Source organism: Salvia hispanica, chromosome 6 (assembly GCF_023119035.1).
Source record: "Salvia hispanica cultivar TCC Black 2014 chromosome 6, UniMelb_Shisp_WGS_1.0, whole genome shotgun sequence".
NCBI lineage: Eukaryota > Viridiplantae > Streptophyta > Magnoliopsida > Lamiales > Lamiaceae > Salvia > Salvia hispanica.
The window spans coordinates 14,895,665-14,909,339 of NC_062970.1; the positions used below are offsets into that span (position 1 = coordinate 14,895,665).

Consider the following 13,675-nt stretch of genomic DNA (forward strand, 5'->3'; position numbering starts at 1 on the left):
ATAAAAAATGATTGTATTTCATAGACAATTGATATAAAAAACATGGCTGCTGTTTCATAACCAAACTTCAAACTGATGTATACCTAAACCTAATAAGTTTACCTCAAGCTATCAGTAGAAAGCCCTACCTGAACCAACTCTCTTTGTTCAATATGAGAGCTTTCTTGCAAATTAGCACAAAACTTAAAAAAGTAACCACAGAATAAATTTGAAACAGACACACACGATGACACGACAAACACATAAATGACTGAATTTTCTAGTAAAAGTCAAAATTCAATGTGTCAAGAGATCATCCTTGATAAATAATTATATTACTGCAGGAAAATCAACAATTAGCATTATAAAAAAAATGAGTTTGACACTGAAAGTAATATAAATACTTGAAGTTAATGATACATCAGGAAAGAAGAAGTAGAAGAGTTAATTACCACAACATAGTACATGGCATGGATATTTTGGTCAGTTGTGAACTAGGAAGCTTTGGTAGAATCATCCCCTGGCAGATCATCTTCGTCGTGATAGATGTTTTCTGCCATCTGCCAAATTTGCAGTATATTATCTTCGGCCACACTAGCAACAACCCAATCCTCACATGGGTTCCATGAAAAGTCTGAAATCTTGCTTGTATGACCACCGTGGATGAATAACAACTCTGGTGGCCCATCCTCCGCATCCTCTGGTGTTTGTTCTTCGTCAATCCTGCCATGCAGTTACAGACAATACTTGTAACTCTTTATCTTCTTAATATAACAGATAGCTATTGGCGAAAGCATTAATTAGCACAATATAGAGTTGCTGTGAATAAGCGGGAATTCAAACACCATTGGCTAATGCTATCATGGTTGTTGTTCTGAAAAAGTAAATGACATTCAGGATAAATTCAAGCTACATAGTTGGATATCTTGAAACTAAATAAGTTAAACTAAAGCATTAGCATTTCAAAATAAGGAATATTATAAATTTAGTCATCAAATCGTTTGCCATTTCAAGCAGGCCGGATAAGTTACCTGCTAAGATCCCAGATCATTAATCTCCTACCAAGACAACAAGAAGCTAAGATAGTCTCGTTTTTTGGGTTCCATCCAACCTGGAAAACCTCCTCCCTGTTGTTACAGTTCAAGAAGATTCAATTAAAATGAGAGAGGTCCACCGATCCCTTAAAAAAAGAAATTTTAGCAACCACACAGATAATAAATGAGGGTATACGATTATCCCTTATGCACAAAATCTTACTTGTGGCAATCAAAGGTGTGGAGGGCAGTCGAAAGCTTTCGCATATCAAATAATTTAACAGTCTTGTCAGTAGATCCGGTTGCTAAAACCCACTCGTTAAACGGATTGAAGGCTAAGCAATTTACCTACAAAGTGCAAATCAGAAAGAACATGTTCAAGTACACAACTACAGGTACATCTGGAGCGAAGGAAATTAAACGGATCGAAGGGGCTAAGTAGTTAGCCTACAGAGTGCATATCAGAAATAACATGTTCAAGTACACAATTACGAGATCATTTGAAGAGAAGCAAATTAATGAATTCGCATCCCCATTAATGAATATAAATGCGGGCAATAGACATAATATATATAGTATATTCCAAGCAAAAATTCCTAACGCACTACCAAGTTAGTCCCGTGAGGCACAATAAGCATGTAGAATAGTACTCTAGCCAGAAATAATATCAGGACATCAATGGCTAGTAGTGCATATTATACTTAAGGGTCGATTGCCAAAAAAAATAACTCCCTCTGTCCCACTAAAGATGACCCACTTTCCTTTTGGTTTGTCCCAATCAAGATAACTCATTACTAAAAATGGAATCACCTTTATCTCTACTTTATTCTCTCTCTCTAACTTTGCTCTCTCCACTTAACACACAAAATAAAGTTGAATAAAATCCCGTGCCGCTCAAGGAAGGGGTCATCTTCCTTGGGATGGAGGGAATACAAACTTTGACCCGACTTTAGTTTTAGATATGCTTTATATATCATCTCAATAATGAGACCACTTTACAATTTGTAGCAAAATAGGCAATGCCCCAAGAATTTCCAATAAAAGAAAAAACAAAGCTTGAATGATTTTTATATCCACGCTGGTAGTTTCTTAGTCAAATTTCCTATCAACATGAAAAATAAGTATGCCTAAGCCTTTTTACGGATACAGAAATTTTTTGAGCGCCTCTATGTTTCTATGAAGTGAAAAGTGATCATAATTGAAACAATTTATAAAGATGTAGGAACCAAAATCAGGTAAAAGTTTCAGTTATCAGCACCAAAAAAGTTTTTTCTTACTATCACATTAATATTCATAAATTGGGTAGATTTGCTGAGTGCATCCTAAATATGTAGATGAACTTTTAGTTGGAGAATAATCCAGACCAGGAAAGAGAATCAAATGACAATTCTTCTGGCTTTTATATCTACTAACTGAATCATAGATCACAATCTTAAACTTGCAAATTGTGACAAAGGTTTCTCTCGCAACTAAACACCTTAATAAGAAAGATATATTTTCCTTCTAAATAGTTCACAATCACATAAAGCCTCTTTTTTGAAGAAAAAAGAACATGATACCTGTTACAGGTGAGCATCGGAAAGATCAGTATTCTAATGTAAAAAGTGGTAATTTATTTACCCAGTTAAAGATTACCAGACATGGCACCTACCTCACTCTGATGAGCAACTACAGATTGTACTGGCTTGCTCATTGATGGATTACGAAGATCCCATATATGCAAATACTGATCGTCTCCAACAGACCCAAACAAGTATTCATGCCTAAGATGCCACGCTACATCTTCAACCACACCTTCATGAATCTGATCTCATTGCATATAGTAGCTTTGTGTTAATGAAGTCATGACATGCAGGAACCCACAACTTTTGTACAGAAAAAAAATGGAACAAATGTCCCCTGAATATTTCTTTTATTTACCTTGAAAATTTGCATGGCGTCTAAAGCCTTATTCTTTGGAGTCACATTTATGTCCCATAAACATATTTGGGCATCATCTGAACCACTCAACAAATGACCCTGCTTGAACTGGCTCCATGATAACCCATATCCCTCGGTACTATGGCCCCTAAGCCTCAGATCAGGGTTGCACGCACCATCCAAGGGAGGCTTAGATGGATGCTTGCTATAATCAAAGACATAAACTTCTGCACTAACAGTCTTAGTGGCAATAATAAACGGGTTTTGAGGCATATAGCGAGCACGATTCACTTCCCCATCATGGTTAATTTGCTGAATGATTTGCACCTGCATGAGATCACACATCGCGTACCACAATCAACAAGAGGGCTTTTGGCAATTTCACAGGTAAAATAGCCATAACAAAAGCACATAGCCAAAAATTGTCAAACAAACAGTAATTGGTTTCCAATAAGGGGTAGATTTTCGCATATCTGGTATTTCCTGCTTCAGCATTCAATCGTTATCCATCATAAACCATTAAGGATATCAAGTTCATGTTAGTAGCTTTACATATACAGGTGTATCGGGGAAGGGTTTTTCGGCATAAAAGATTTGCTCATAAATGCATAATTCATCTAAACATCTAAACGACAATCTAATCTGATCTCACGAGCAACTTCAGCGATCAAGTTGAGATCTTCAGACTTAATTGGAAACAGATAAATTAGGTTATCAAAACAAAAAATCCAGCAATTACAAGTCCTCGGAGGTCCAACTTCCTGAACACAAAGTACGACACACAGAAGCAGCAGCAACAGAAAAAAAATATCAAGCTAAACTTGTGGAGAGCTACCTTGCCATTAGCGCAGCCGAAACCGCCGAATTCAGAGCGCTCATCTTCGTACTGGCGAGCATCATTCTCAGCATCCTCTAGGGGAAGCTGAGCCTGAGCCACCATCAAATAATTGGGCTCATTCTCGGAGGTGTGGGTGCCGAGGATCATCTTCTGCACGGAGTAATCCTTACCCGGAGGCTCCTGGCGGTCCGGCAGCCACTCGACGGTGAGGGAGGGCCACTCGAGGGCGTGAGTGATTACCAGATCGTACAGAAAGGGGGTGTTCTTCTTCCAAATCTTATACTCCTCGTTGACAAGGCGCTCCTCGATTTCCCCACGCATTTCGTCCTCGTCCTTCCCCATTATCGAGCAGCGCCGAGTAGAGGTAGGGGAGTGGAGGTTTTTGCAGGTGTAATTTGGTATGTGGTGAGGGTTTGGAAGGAGAGTTGGAGGGAAGGAAGAGAGAGAGGGATCTTTTTTTTCTTCTGGTTTTGTAAAGGGTTTCTATATATATTTTCATGCTGCCGAGTTGGGTTATTGGGCTTTTTCTTCCTAGCCCATATGCTAACTCACATCCAACGCCTACTAACCACTACAAACTTTAAACGAATAAGGGGGTGTTCGATTTCCTTGAGAAGTTCTGAGATTATTTTGATTATAGGAGATTAGTTATAATTAATTATTTTATAATAATTTATCTAGAATTAAGTCGAGAGATTAAATTTCATAAACCATATACACTACTAGTTTTATCTCGATACCATCATGTAAACTTAACAGTCCTAAGACACTTTTTCAGAAAACAGAGAGAGGGGGATTATGAACACTATTGAAAAGAAAGAGGAAAAGAATAATTGAAAAAGAAATCTTAAATGGGGAAGTTTTTTTTTTGAGGAAATAATAGGATTAAGAATAGAAAATAAGAGAAAAGGATAATAATCCCCTAAAAATGAAAAGTTCTTGCGTCCTCATCTCATATTCTGAAATAGGTGCGAATTTAATCCAAAAACTAAAAGACCATTCAATTTAATCTCAAATTCTAAAATCTATTGGATAACAACTAGGTAGAGTATGTCCAAATTTTTTCCTCAGACACACGCATAATTCTTAGGGCTGGCAATTTTTGACACGACACGATAACACGACACGAACAGGCACGAAATTAATGGGTTTGGGTCAGACCTTATCGTGTTCGTGTCCTTATCGGGTCGACCCATTAAGGACACGAAAATTTCGTGTCGGGTTCGTGTTATCCATTAACAATGCGTGTTCGTGTCGTGTTCGTGTTATCCGTTAACACATAATATTTTAATATTATTATTCTTATTATTTTCATTTTTCAATACTTATTTTCGTGTCATTAATGGGTTCGTGTCGTATTCGTGTCGTGTTGACCCGAAACGGTTCGTGTCGTTAATGGGTTCGTGTCGTGTTCGTGTCTCGGGAGGGTAGCAGGTCGTGTTCGTGTTCGTGTTTGAGGTTTTCTTAACGGGTCGTGTTCGTGTTTGTTGTTATCGTGTCGACACGATAACGACCCGACACGCACGATTTGCCACCCCTAATAATTCTTTCCTTCATTAATTTTTTAATTAAATGAATTACATCTTTAGTATTTATATTTTTATTGGTATCATTTATATTCAAATATAAATAATATTACCATTTTAAAGTTTACATAAAAAAATATACAAAACATTATATTTGTATTTTATTTTAATATATTTAATTTTCATATTACATGAACTTCATATATTTAATGTAAAGGATTAATAGCCAACTACATTATGAAATTTAGTCAATTCCGGTATGTTTCATAAACGTTGAAATCAAAATATTAAATTATGAAGTTTCAAATTTTATCAATTCTTCCATTCATGCACAAAAAGTCATCTTTTAATGCTATTGAAAATGACGGGGTTCATTAAAATAGGTAAGTATTATTTATTTAGATTCTTTTATTTTCTAATTTCTCTTCTTATTTTATTGAAATATTGTCATGTTCAACATTACAAAAATACTCTGATTTGTACATAAATGAAAAAATTAAGAAGATTTGAAAATTAATATTTTAATATTTTAATTTCAAAATTCATGTAAATACTAGAAGTTGATAAAATTTCGTCATTTTTTACTATTATCGTAGTATATAAATATGAAAATTATCGTACTCCGTGTAAGAGTTTGTATACTAGAAATCACCTTTCGAGTGATTGAATACTGTTAAAACTCTTATTTTATTTTCCAAATGAATAAACAGATTATTTTTGTCATAATGTTGTTATGTTTTACATTTAATGGATGTTTATTGCATATTTAAATGTATAAGTAACTTAACAAAGTCTAAGTCTTTGTTTTAGTAGACCGGTTGTGGGCGTCGTCCACTTTAAGGTAACACGGTCAGTTCTAAACAAAGAAAAAGAATAATTTCACAACCTAGATAGGCTTAGACTAACTATCGTGAAAGGTTGCAATGTCAGTCCGATTATTTCTAAGCCTTACTAAAATAAGATGACGATGGTGTGGTATAGCACTGAATGGATCTAACAGCGAGACAGTCTTTATGCTATCTACTGAAAGACGAGGTCTCGTAAACTATTTCTCAATCAATGTACGTTAGCATTGAGCATACGGTATTGATCATGCACTACTTTGACTTACCAAATGGTGCGGGTTTTTCGCAACCCAATAAGCCTGGTATATTGGGTAGTGGTGATTAGTATCTAGCGGTGCTAGGATTGCTATTATGTTGAATCGTGCGCGAGGTGAGTCTCATTTGATAACATCCCCAAGAGAAGCTTGAAATAAGGTTTTATTATTCGGAACCTAGCTAGTTGGAGTTTAATTACTCCTATGAATAATAAATAAGATTTTCTTGCTGAGTCCTCTCTTGGAATAAATAAGATATTAATTAATTAAGTTCATAGCAGACAATAATTAATTAATGGATGTTTCTATCTTAAGCGCGGGAAATAAATATAAAGTATTGGAAATCCGAATTACTTATAATTTCGGATTTGGATGGGGAGTGCAAGATATTACTTCTGTAATGGCTGCTCATAATATTCCAATTTTAGCTTATATTAAATTGGGTTTAATTTAATTAGTAAAAAGCTAATTGGAGGAGCTCATATCCAAAGCCTTTCATAGATCCCTGTCTGGGCCCAATATGTGACTTATTATAAATAGGAGAATAAAGGAGACAGAAAAGACACTTAATTTTTCTCAAAAAATTTCGGCCCCTACTTCTTGTGGTAGTCGAATTTCTCTCCTATGGGGGAAAGGATTTCTGTCTTCTCTATTTAAGTCCTAGTGCGCTGGTGATATCAGCCCACCCTGATATCAGTTCACAGTCCGGGAACCAGTCAGAAGATCCGTGGTTTTGTACTGAAGATCTTCACGAGGAAAAGGCGCTAGCCATCTTCGATTCTTTGGAGAATCATCAAGGTATAATGGCTGAACCTTAGAAAAGCATGTTTTAGGTTTCAATTAATTTAAAGCATGTTATTATTTGAGTTATGAGCATGATACATGTGATAATTACGCGAGTAGAATTTGTCTAAATAATCCGCTAAATAGATCTGAATTATTATGTAATTGATTTATGTAAGCGCTTCCGCTGCCAACCCCTTCACTCCGTATATATGAAACAGAGATGAAGCAGTAACATATCATTTGAATTGTTAGAATCACATAAAATTTAGGGGTAACTGCTTTTAAAATCACGAACTTTTCAAGAATTCCAGTTTTTCCCACGAACTTTAAAAGGTTCGTGTAATGTCACGAACTTTACCGGGCGTTGCGATTTTCCCATTCGACACGACCCGGGGTTTTTCCGGCAGAAATATTGCTGACGGGGCACGCCTGAAATCTTATGTGGCAACTGTCGAAAATATGTAAAACGACGTCGTTTTAAAACGTTAAAACACTTCAGCAGCGGTAATTTGCCACCCACGTCGTTGCCGGCATCAATTTCCTTTTCTTCAATATGGGTTCTTCACCTTGCACATGACCCCGCTGCAGCAAGCGCTTTCACACTCGATCACTTCGTCTTCGGAAACAGCACCCTTGGCCACACCCTTGGCCACAGCAGATTGAACGGATTCAGTTTCCAGGCAGAAAACGAGGCTGCTTACGGAAGATTTCACAGGAGAAGATGAATCGTCGGTTAGGTTGGAAACAACAAAAACGAAGGATCCGATCTTCAGCTCAGCAGAGCAAATAAGAGGAAGCTCCAGCTCCGCCTTCCTCTTCTGATCATTTTGCTCGTGCACAGTTGAATCACCTCTGCCCCCAAATCAAAATTGAAATCGAAACAAAATGTAAAAATTTGGGAATTGCAATTGCCAGAAATTGACTAAATTCGAAGCAATCTAGGAAAAATAAAAGATTCAATCGAAATTGGGATTAAAATCTGAACCCTATGGCTTGCAATTTGGGATTAAAATTGAATTTAAGGTGTAATCTCATGAATTTAAGTTAGAAATTAGGTTAAGTTAGATTGGAGAAGTAAATAAAAAAATAATAATTTTCCATGTCATTGCCACATCAGAAAAATAGTCCACGTGCCGACCTACACTACCGGAAAACCCGACATGGGAAAACGGCAACCGACTATAAAATTAGTGATATTACACGAACCTTTTAAAGTTAATGGGAAAAACCGAAATACTTGAAAAGTTCATGATTTTAAAAGCAGTTACCCCTAAAATTTACTGTATTATTAATTGTGATTTTAAAACTCAAAGCATAAAGTCACTGATTCTTGGCGGGAAACCAACATCTGAATCCGAACCAATCTACAACGATGAGAGCTCCGGCCGCCGCCGCCCGTCGGAATCCCTAATCCCTGACCGGGGTCTGCCACCTCCCACGCCCACGAACACCGCGGATCCCTGGCAACTCACCACCCCTGTCCAGGGCCGCGAATCTGACGCTAGCTTCTGCAGCAGCCGCCCCTCAATTGCCTCCATCGGTCGCCCTTCCGCCGCCCCCATCAACATCTCCGATCGTTCCTACCAACTCTCCGCCCTCCGCACCATCAATTCCTACCTCTCCTCTCAATCTGCCCCCTTTTCGCTCAAGCACCCTTTGCCTTCCGGTAAACAAATCACCGAAACCCTAAAGCTTCTACTGCAACGACTCGGGTTCGCTTCGCAGAAAATCAACGAAGAACTCAACCACGCGCTGAAGTGCCTCAAATGCCCCTTCAAACTAAATAAATCGGCGCTGCGAGCCCCGTGGACGCCCCATTCATGGCCCAATTTGCTTGCAGTTATCCACTGGCTTGTTCAGTTAGCTCAGTACACAGATTCTACAATCAATTCATCGCCTGAACTCAAGGGCGATCAGATGATGACGCACCATTTAGACAGTTATCATCTCTACATTAGGGGGGATGATGAGGCGGTGGATGGTTTGGATTCAGAGTTTATAAAGGAGTTGGAAGAGTGGAGGGGTAAAGTGGGTGAAAATGCAACGGCTGTTGATGAAGCTGCTAACGAGCTGGATGCCAAAGTGATGGATTTGAAGAAGGGCCCAAGTCAGAAGGAGGTTTTGGAGCAGGAGAAGGCCGTTGTAGAAAAGGACGTGACGAAGTTCCATGATATGATCGAACAGTTGGACGCTCATTTTGTGAATGTGCAGAAGAAATTAGAGGAGAAGGAAAGGGCATTAGAGGCCAAGGTTGAGGAGCACAAGAGAATTTGTGATGAGAATCAGGATTTGAAGAGGAAGATTGAGGAACAGGGGTTTAATATGAGAGATGCTGAGAGAATGAAGCGAGAATTACAGGCTGTGGAGCGGGATTTTGAGGAGTCGGAGGCTGGGAGAAGTGGCTGGGAGGAGAAGATTTGGGAACTTGATTCTGAGATAGGGCATAAGTTTAAGGAGCTTGAGCGTCTCGTGATGGAATGCAACCAAACTATTCGAAGGTGGTTCTTCTTGTCACTTCTCTTAACTAATCCAAAACTGCATAAACTAGTTCCTAGTGCTATTGTCTCTTGCAATTACACATTTACATTTGTCTCTTAAGGGAAACTCGTCTACAATAATTACGTTGTACCAAGTTGTTGCTATTGGAGGCTGATTAATCCTTGTAGCTCGACTATGTCACTGTCCCGAGTGTCTCTGATTAATCCTTGTAGCTCTACTATGTCACTGTCCCGAGTGTCTTTGGCTCAATTTCATTCAAACCCTTTTATATAATGATGTGATAATCCACTCTTGCTTAGGTTGGTTGGTACTCCATCTTGTGCAAAATTTTATATGCATTTTGTATGGAGTGACACTCAAATTCATGTATAAATGCTTCATTTACGTTTTGGAGTAATTCTCAGATAAGATTGCCTCTGTTCAACTATTTAAATAGCATGATGCTATTGAGTAGTAGTTATATAGCATCTATATTGACTCTAGGACTGGGTAGTTTAGGTGAATTTTTATAAGTCAAATGTAAATCTTACAAGAACCTTCTTGTTTCATCATGTATCTTTTGTCTTTTCTCTGTTGCGAAGTTCTACTTCAATTTTGAATTATAAGAATGAAAGGCAGGAAAGAGGAAAGAGAAATAATTAGTTATTACAAATATTTCTTTAATTTTATTTAAGGCTAGAAAAGTTGTCTATCCAATTATTTTTCCCACCGTAGCAGTTTTATTTTATTAGACTATGTACAAGTTAAATTCTAAAGACTTTGCTCTCCAGGGGTTAAGTTAGTTTACTTTAAGCTACCATTTGATTCAGCTACCCATTAATTATTGCTATTTTCTTTCAATACACATTTCTAGGTTGAAACTTGGAAATGGATTTCAATATCAGCTACGTGCTGATGGGTCCACACCATCTGAGGTATTGGGATTGGATTACAAGAGCATACTAAAGCCTGCACTTGTCGCCTTTGCTGAAGAAATAAAAGGAAGCTCAATGGAGAAATTGGAAGAACTCATTTCTCTTCGGCCACGATCAGGTGAAAATGCCACTAAGCTGGAGGAAAAACGGAATCGTATTGTTGTGCTTCAATCCTCCAATGATGAGGTAAGCATGTAGAGTTGAATTCAACACTAAATACTTACTTGCAAATGTTTCTTATGCTCACATCACTTTTTGTGTCAAGAACATGCATGTAAGCTGCTAATTTAGCAATAATTCATCAATTTTCTCTGTATATGTAAGAAGTACCATGTGAGATTAGTCGTTCTGAGATGTCATTTAAATTGAGAGGTACTGCCATTCTAGCACCTGGATATAGAGCATGATAAGATGGTTTGGTATATGCGTAGCAGCATTCTTGTATTTCTTCTATGCAACTTGGGAATAAACTCAACTAAGTCACATCCAAGAAGTCATACAACAGACTTGTTTTGCTAAGAATGCTCCTTTTTTCCCTTGTGGTGTATCAACTATCAAGTGTCAATTTTTCCTGCAAAAGACTAATATCAGGAAAAACGAACTTATTAATGCTCTTTATAGCTACCGTTAATACTCGGGCATCAAGTTTTCTAAATTACATTAAACCTAATTATATGTTTTTTCCTTCTACTTTGTACCTCGTTCCTTTGGCTCATATGTAGTGAAGAAGCTGCTTTATCTCAAGCAGATATAATGTGCATTAGGCAACTCAGTGATAGGGGCAAAGATAACAACTGTTTGCGTGGTCCTTATGTTTTGATGCAGGACATCCTAGTTATTCTGTTTGATATCCTGGTTGAATCCGGCTGCTATATTAGTGCCTTCGTCTTTGTTTTCTTTTCCTTACTGTATTAGATAAATGTTCCCTACTCTGCATCTTAAAAGGCTCAACTGGTTGAGGAGTTCAGTATTGAAGGTTTATTTCTCACTGTACATGAATTGATTGTATCGTATATGAGTATGTCCTAATGAATGGTCTGATCATATAGGTTGAATCCCAGTTGGATAAAGTGACAAAAGAAATGCAAGAGTATATGTCTAGACGTGCAGCAGAAGCGAAAAAAATGGTAGAGGAAATTGAGATGAAGGTTCAGCACATTTCAGTTGTTGAAAATGAAGCAGCAGAATTGTTGAAGGTAATTCCAACACTTATTACTGCTTCCCTTTACATCCATGGACAAATGCATTTTACATAAATATCATTGTCTTTATTTATTGATTTGCTTTGGTGAAGAAATCCATGGCCGGGCTGCACGAAGACGTGATTCAAACTGAAGAAGATGTCAAGTTATGCGCTCGGGAACTCTTTGACTTGATCAATTCAGTTGCGTCATACAAAGAGTACGTAGGCTCGAAAATTGCACGAATGAAGAGTGACCTAGTAGAAACTGCTAGCGCCATTGCTGATACTTACAAAGGTTACCATCCGTCACTGGGCTGCGCTAATTCAGATTCGAACAGTTGATGGCAAACTTCTTTAACACAACGGTTGGCAGTTCACTTGATTTCGTAGCTAAATATGATGGACAAAATTCTCTTTTGCAGTCATAGCTTATCTTGTGTACAAGTTTCTGCCTTGCTGATGCTTGTTGATATACTTATCCTACCTTTTATGTTTTCACTGAATCTTGTCCACTTCGCCTAAAATTAATGGATACAATATGAAATGTCTAAAATATTATATTTTGTTCTTTGTATTAGTAATTTGGTAATGTGTTAAATTGGGTGTACATAACTCTTCTAACCAAAGAGATGAAAGGTGGCATAAAATTGTAAAATTGTAAAATTGTCAATTTTGGGGCCGGATTGCCCAAATTTTAACAGTCTACTTTGAGTTTTAAGCAAATGAGGTATAAATTGATACATAAAACTTTGTATAAGTACTTAAAAATAAATACACCAATGAAGTTTTTTATTCACCTTTCTATTTGAGGGGAAAATGTTATTATTGGTAAGCACGTTTTTTTATTTTTGCTAAGTCCTGTTATTTTTATATGCATAAAAGGGTAAATATATTTTGTCATTCTTTATTGAAAAAATGAGTACTTTTCACCATCAACATTGAATACTTAGTGATGTGTAAGATGCAAATTGAATAAAGTATGATGAGAAAAAGATGATCCCGAAACTGAGAGGTACATACTCGATATTCAATGAAAAACATAAAGTATGTGGGACTTGCTGTTTGGATTGACTTGGCATAAACATCCAATGTGACAACTATAACAAAGCACAGGTTTAGCTAACCATGTTTAATTATGCTAATTCATGCTCAGTCGCACTCTAACATTTCAATTCCCAATTTTATGAATTTGAATGGTGATTAAGAATCAAAATGAATCTTAACAGTTTAGGGCCTGGAAATTGGTCACGGTTGATCACAGTTAGTGTAGATTAAAAATTACTAATGATAGTTTTTCACCAAATAACACAGCAAGGTCGTGTTTAGAGCATCCACAATGGCTTCAGGCTAGCCATAGGTCAGCCACAAACTCCTCCTACCACATCATTAGCACTAAAATTCCTCCTGCCACATCATCAAGACAAGTAATAGGCTAGCCCTAGCCACAACAATCAAAATTAAAAAACAACTAAATTCACGGAATAAAATACAAAATAGGGAATAAAATTTACGACACATATATGGTAAAATTCATTAATTTCATTAAAATAAAAAAAAGTACATTAACTTTTTAAAAAATACATAAAACAAAAAAAACTATCGTCATGCAGTCCTCCGCGTCCACAACTCTTCAATTAAATCCTTTTGGAGTTGAATATGAGCATCCACTTGGCGCATGTCGGCATGTGTCTGGAGGCGGCCGATTTCATCGTGAGGTACCCCCCTTCGTACGTTGGGGGTGGCCACGTCGTGGCTTGGACCGGCTTCATCGTCATTGGCCCAAATAGTCAGTTGTACACCTTCATCTTCGACTATCATGTTGTGCATGATAATACATGCGTGTTGTTGGCTTTCTTAGTTGAGAAACACGATCAAAGAAACGCAATTGAACGCAAGA

At 37.3% G+C, this 13,675-nt stretch overlaps 2 protein-coding genes across 3 annotated transcripts; one reads left to right on the forward strand and one right to left on the reverse strand.

The window, feature by feature from the left end:
- Nucleotides 1–341: 341 nt before the first annotated feature.
- LOC125196766 (WD-40 repeat-containing protein MSI1) lies at nucleotides 342–4,219 on the reverse strand. Of its 2 annotated transcripts, XM_048095383.1 has the most exons (6): nucleotides 3,769–4,219; nucleotides 2,934–3,260; nucleotides 2,665–2,817; nucleotides 1,237–1,361; nucleotides 1,011–1,106; nucleotides 342–702 (listed from the first exon to the last, which is right to left on the reverse strand). In XM_048095383.1, exons 1-6 carry the CDS (start codon nucleotides 4,111–4,113, stop codon nucleotides 474–476), a joined length of 1,275 nt encoding a protein of 424 aa, XP_047951340.1. In that variant the 5' UTR covers nucleotides 4,114–4,219; the 3' UTR covers nucleotides 342–473. The 2 variants fall into 2 exon arrangements, with proteins under 2 accessions (XP_047951340.1, XP_047951341.1); XM_048095384.1 differs by lacking the exon at nucleotides 2,665–2,817.
- Nucleotides 4,220–8,400: 4,181 nt separating this feature from the next.
- Nucleotides 8,401–12,120, forward strand: LOC125194766 (kinetochore protein NDC80 homolog). Its single transcript, XM_048092991.1, has 4 exons — nucleotides 8,401–9,680; nucleotides 10,535–10,781; nucleotides 11,645–11,791; nucleotides 11,890–12,120. The coding sequence occupies exons 1-4, from the start codon at nucleotides 8,401–8,403 to the stop codon at nucleotides 12,118–12,120; spliced, it is 1,905 nt and encodes a 634-aa protein (XP_047948948.1).
- The last annotated feature ends 1,555 nt before the right edge of the window (nucleotides 12,121–13,675 follow it).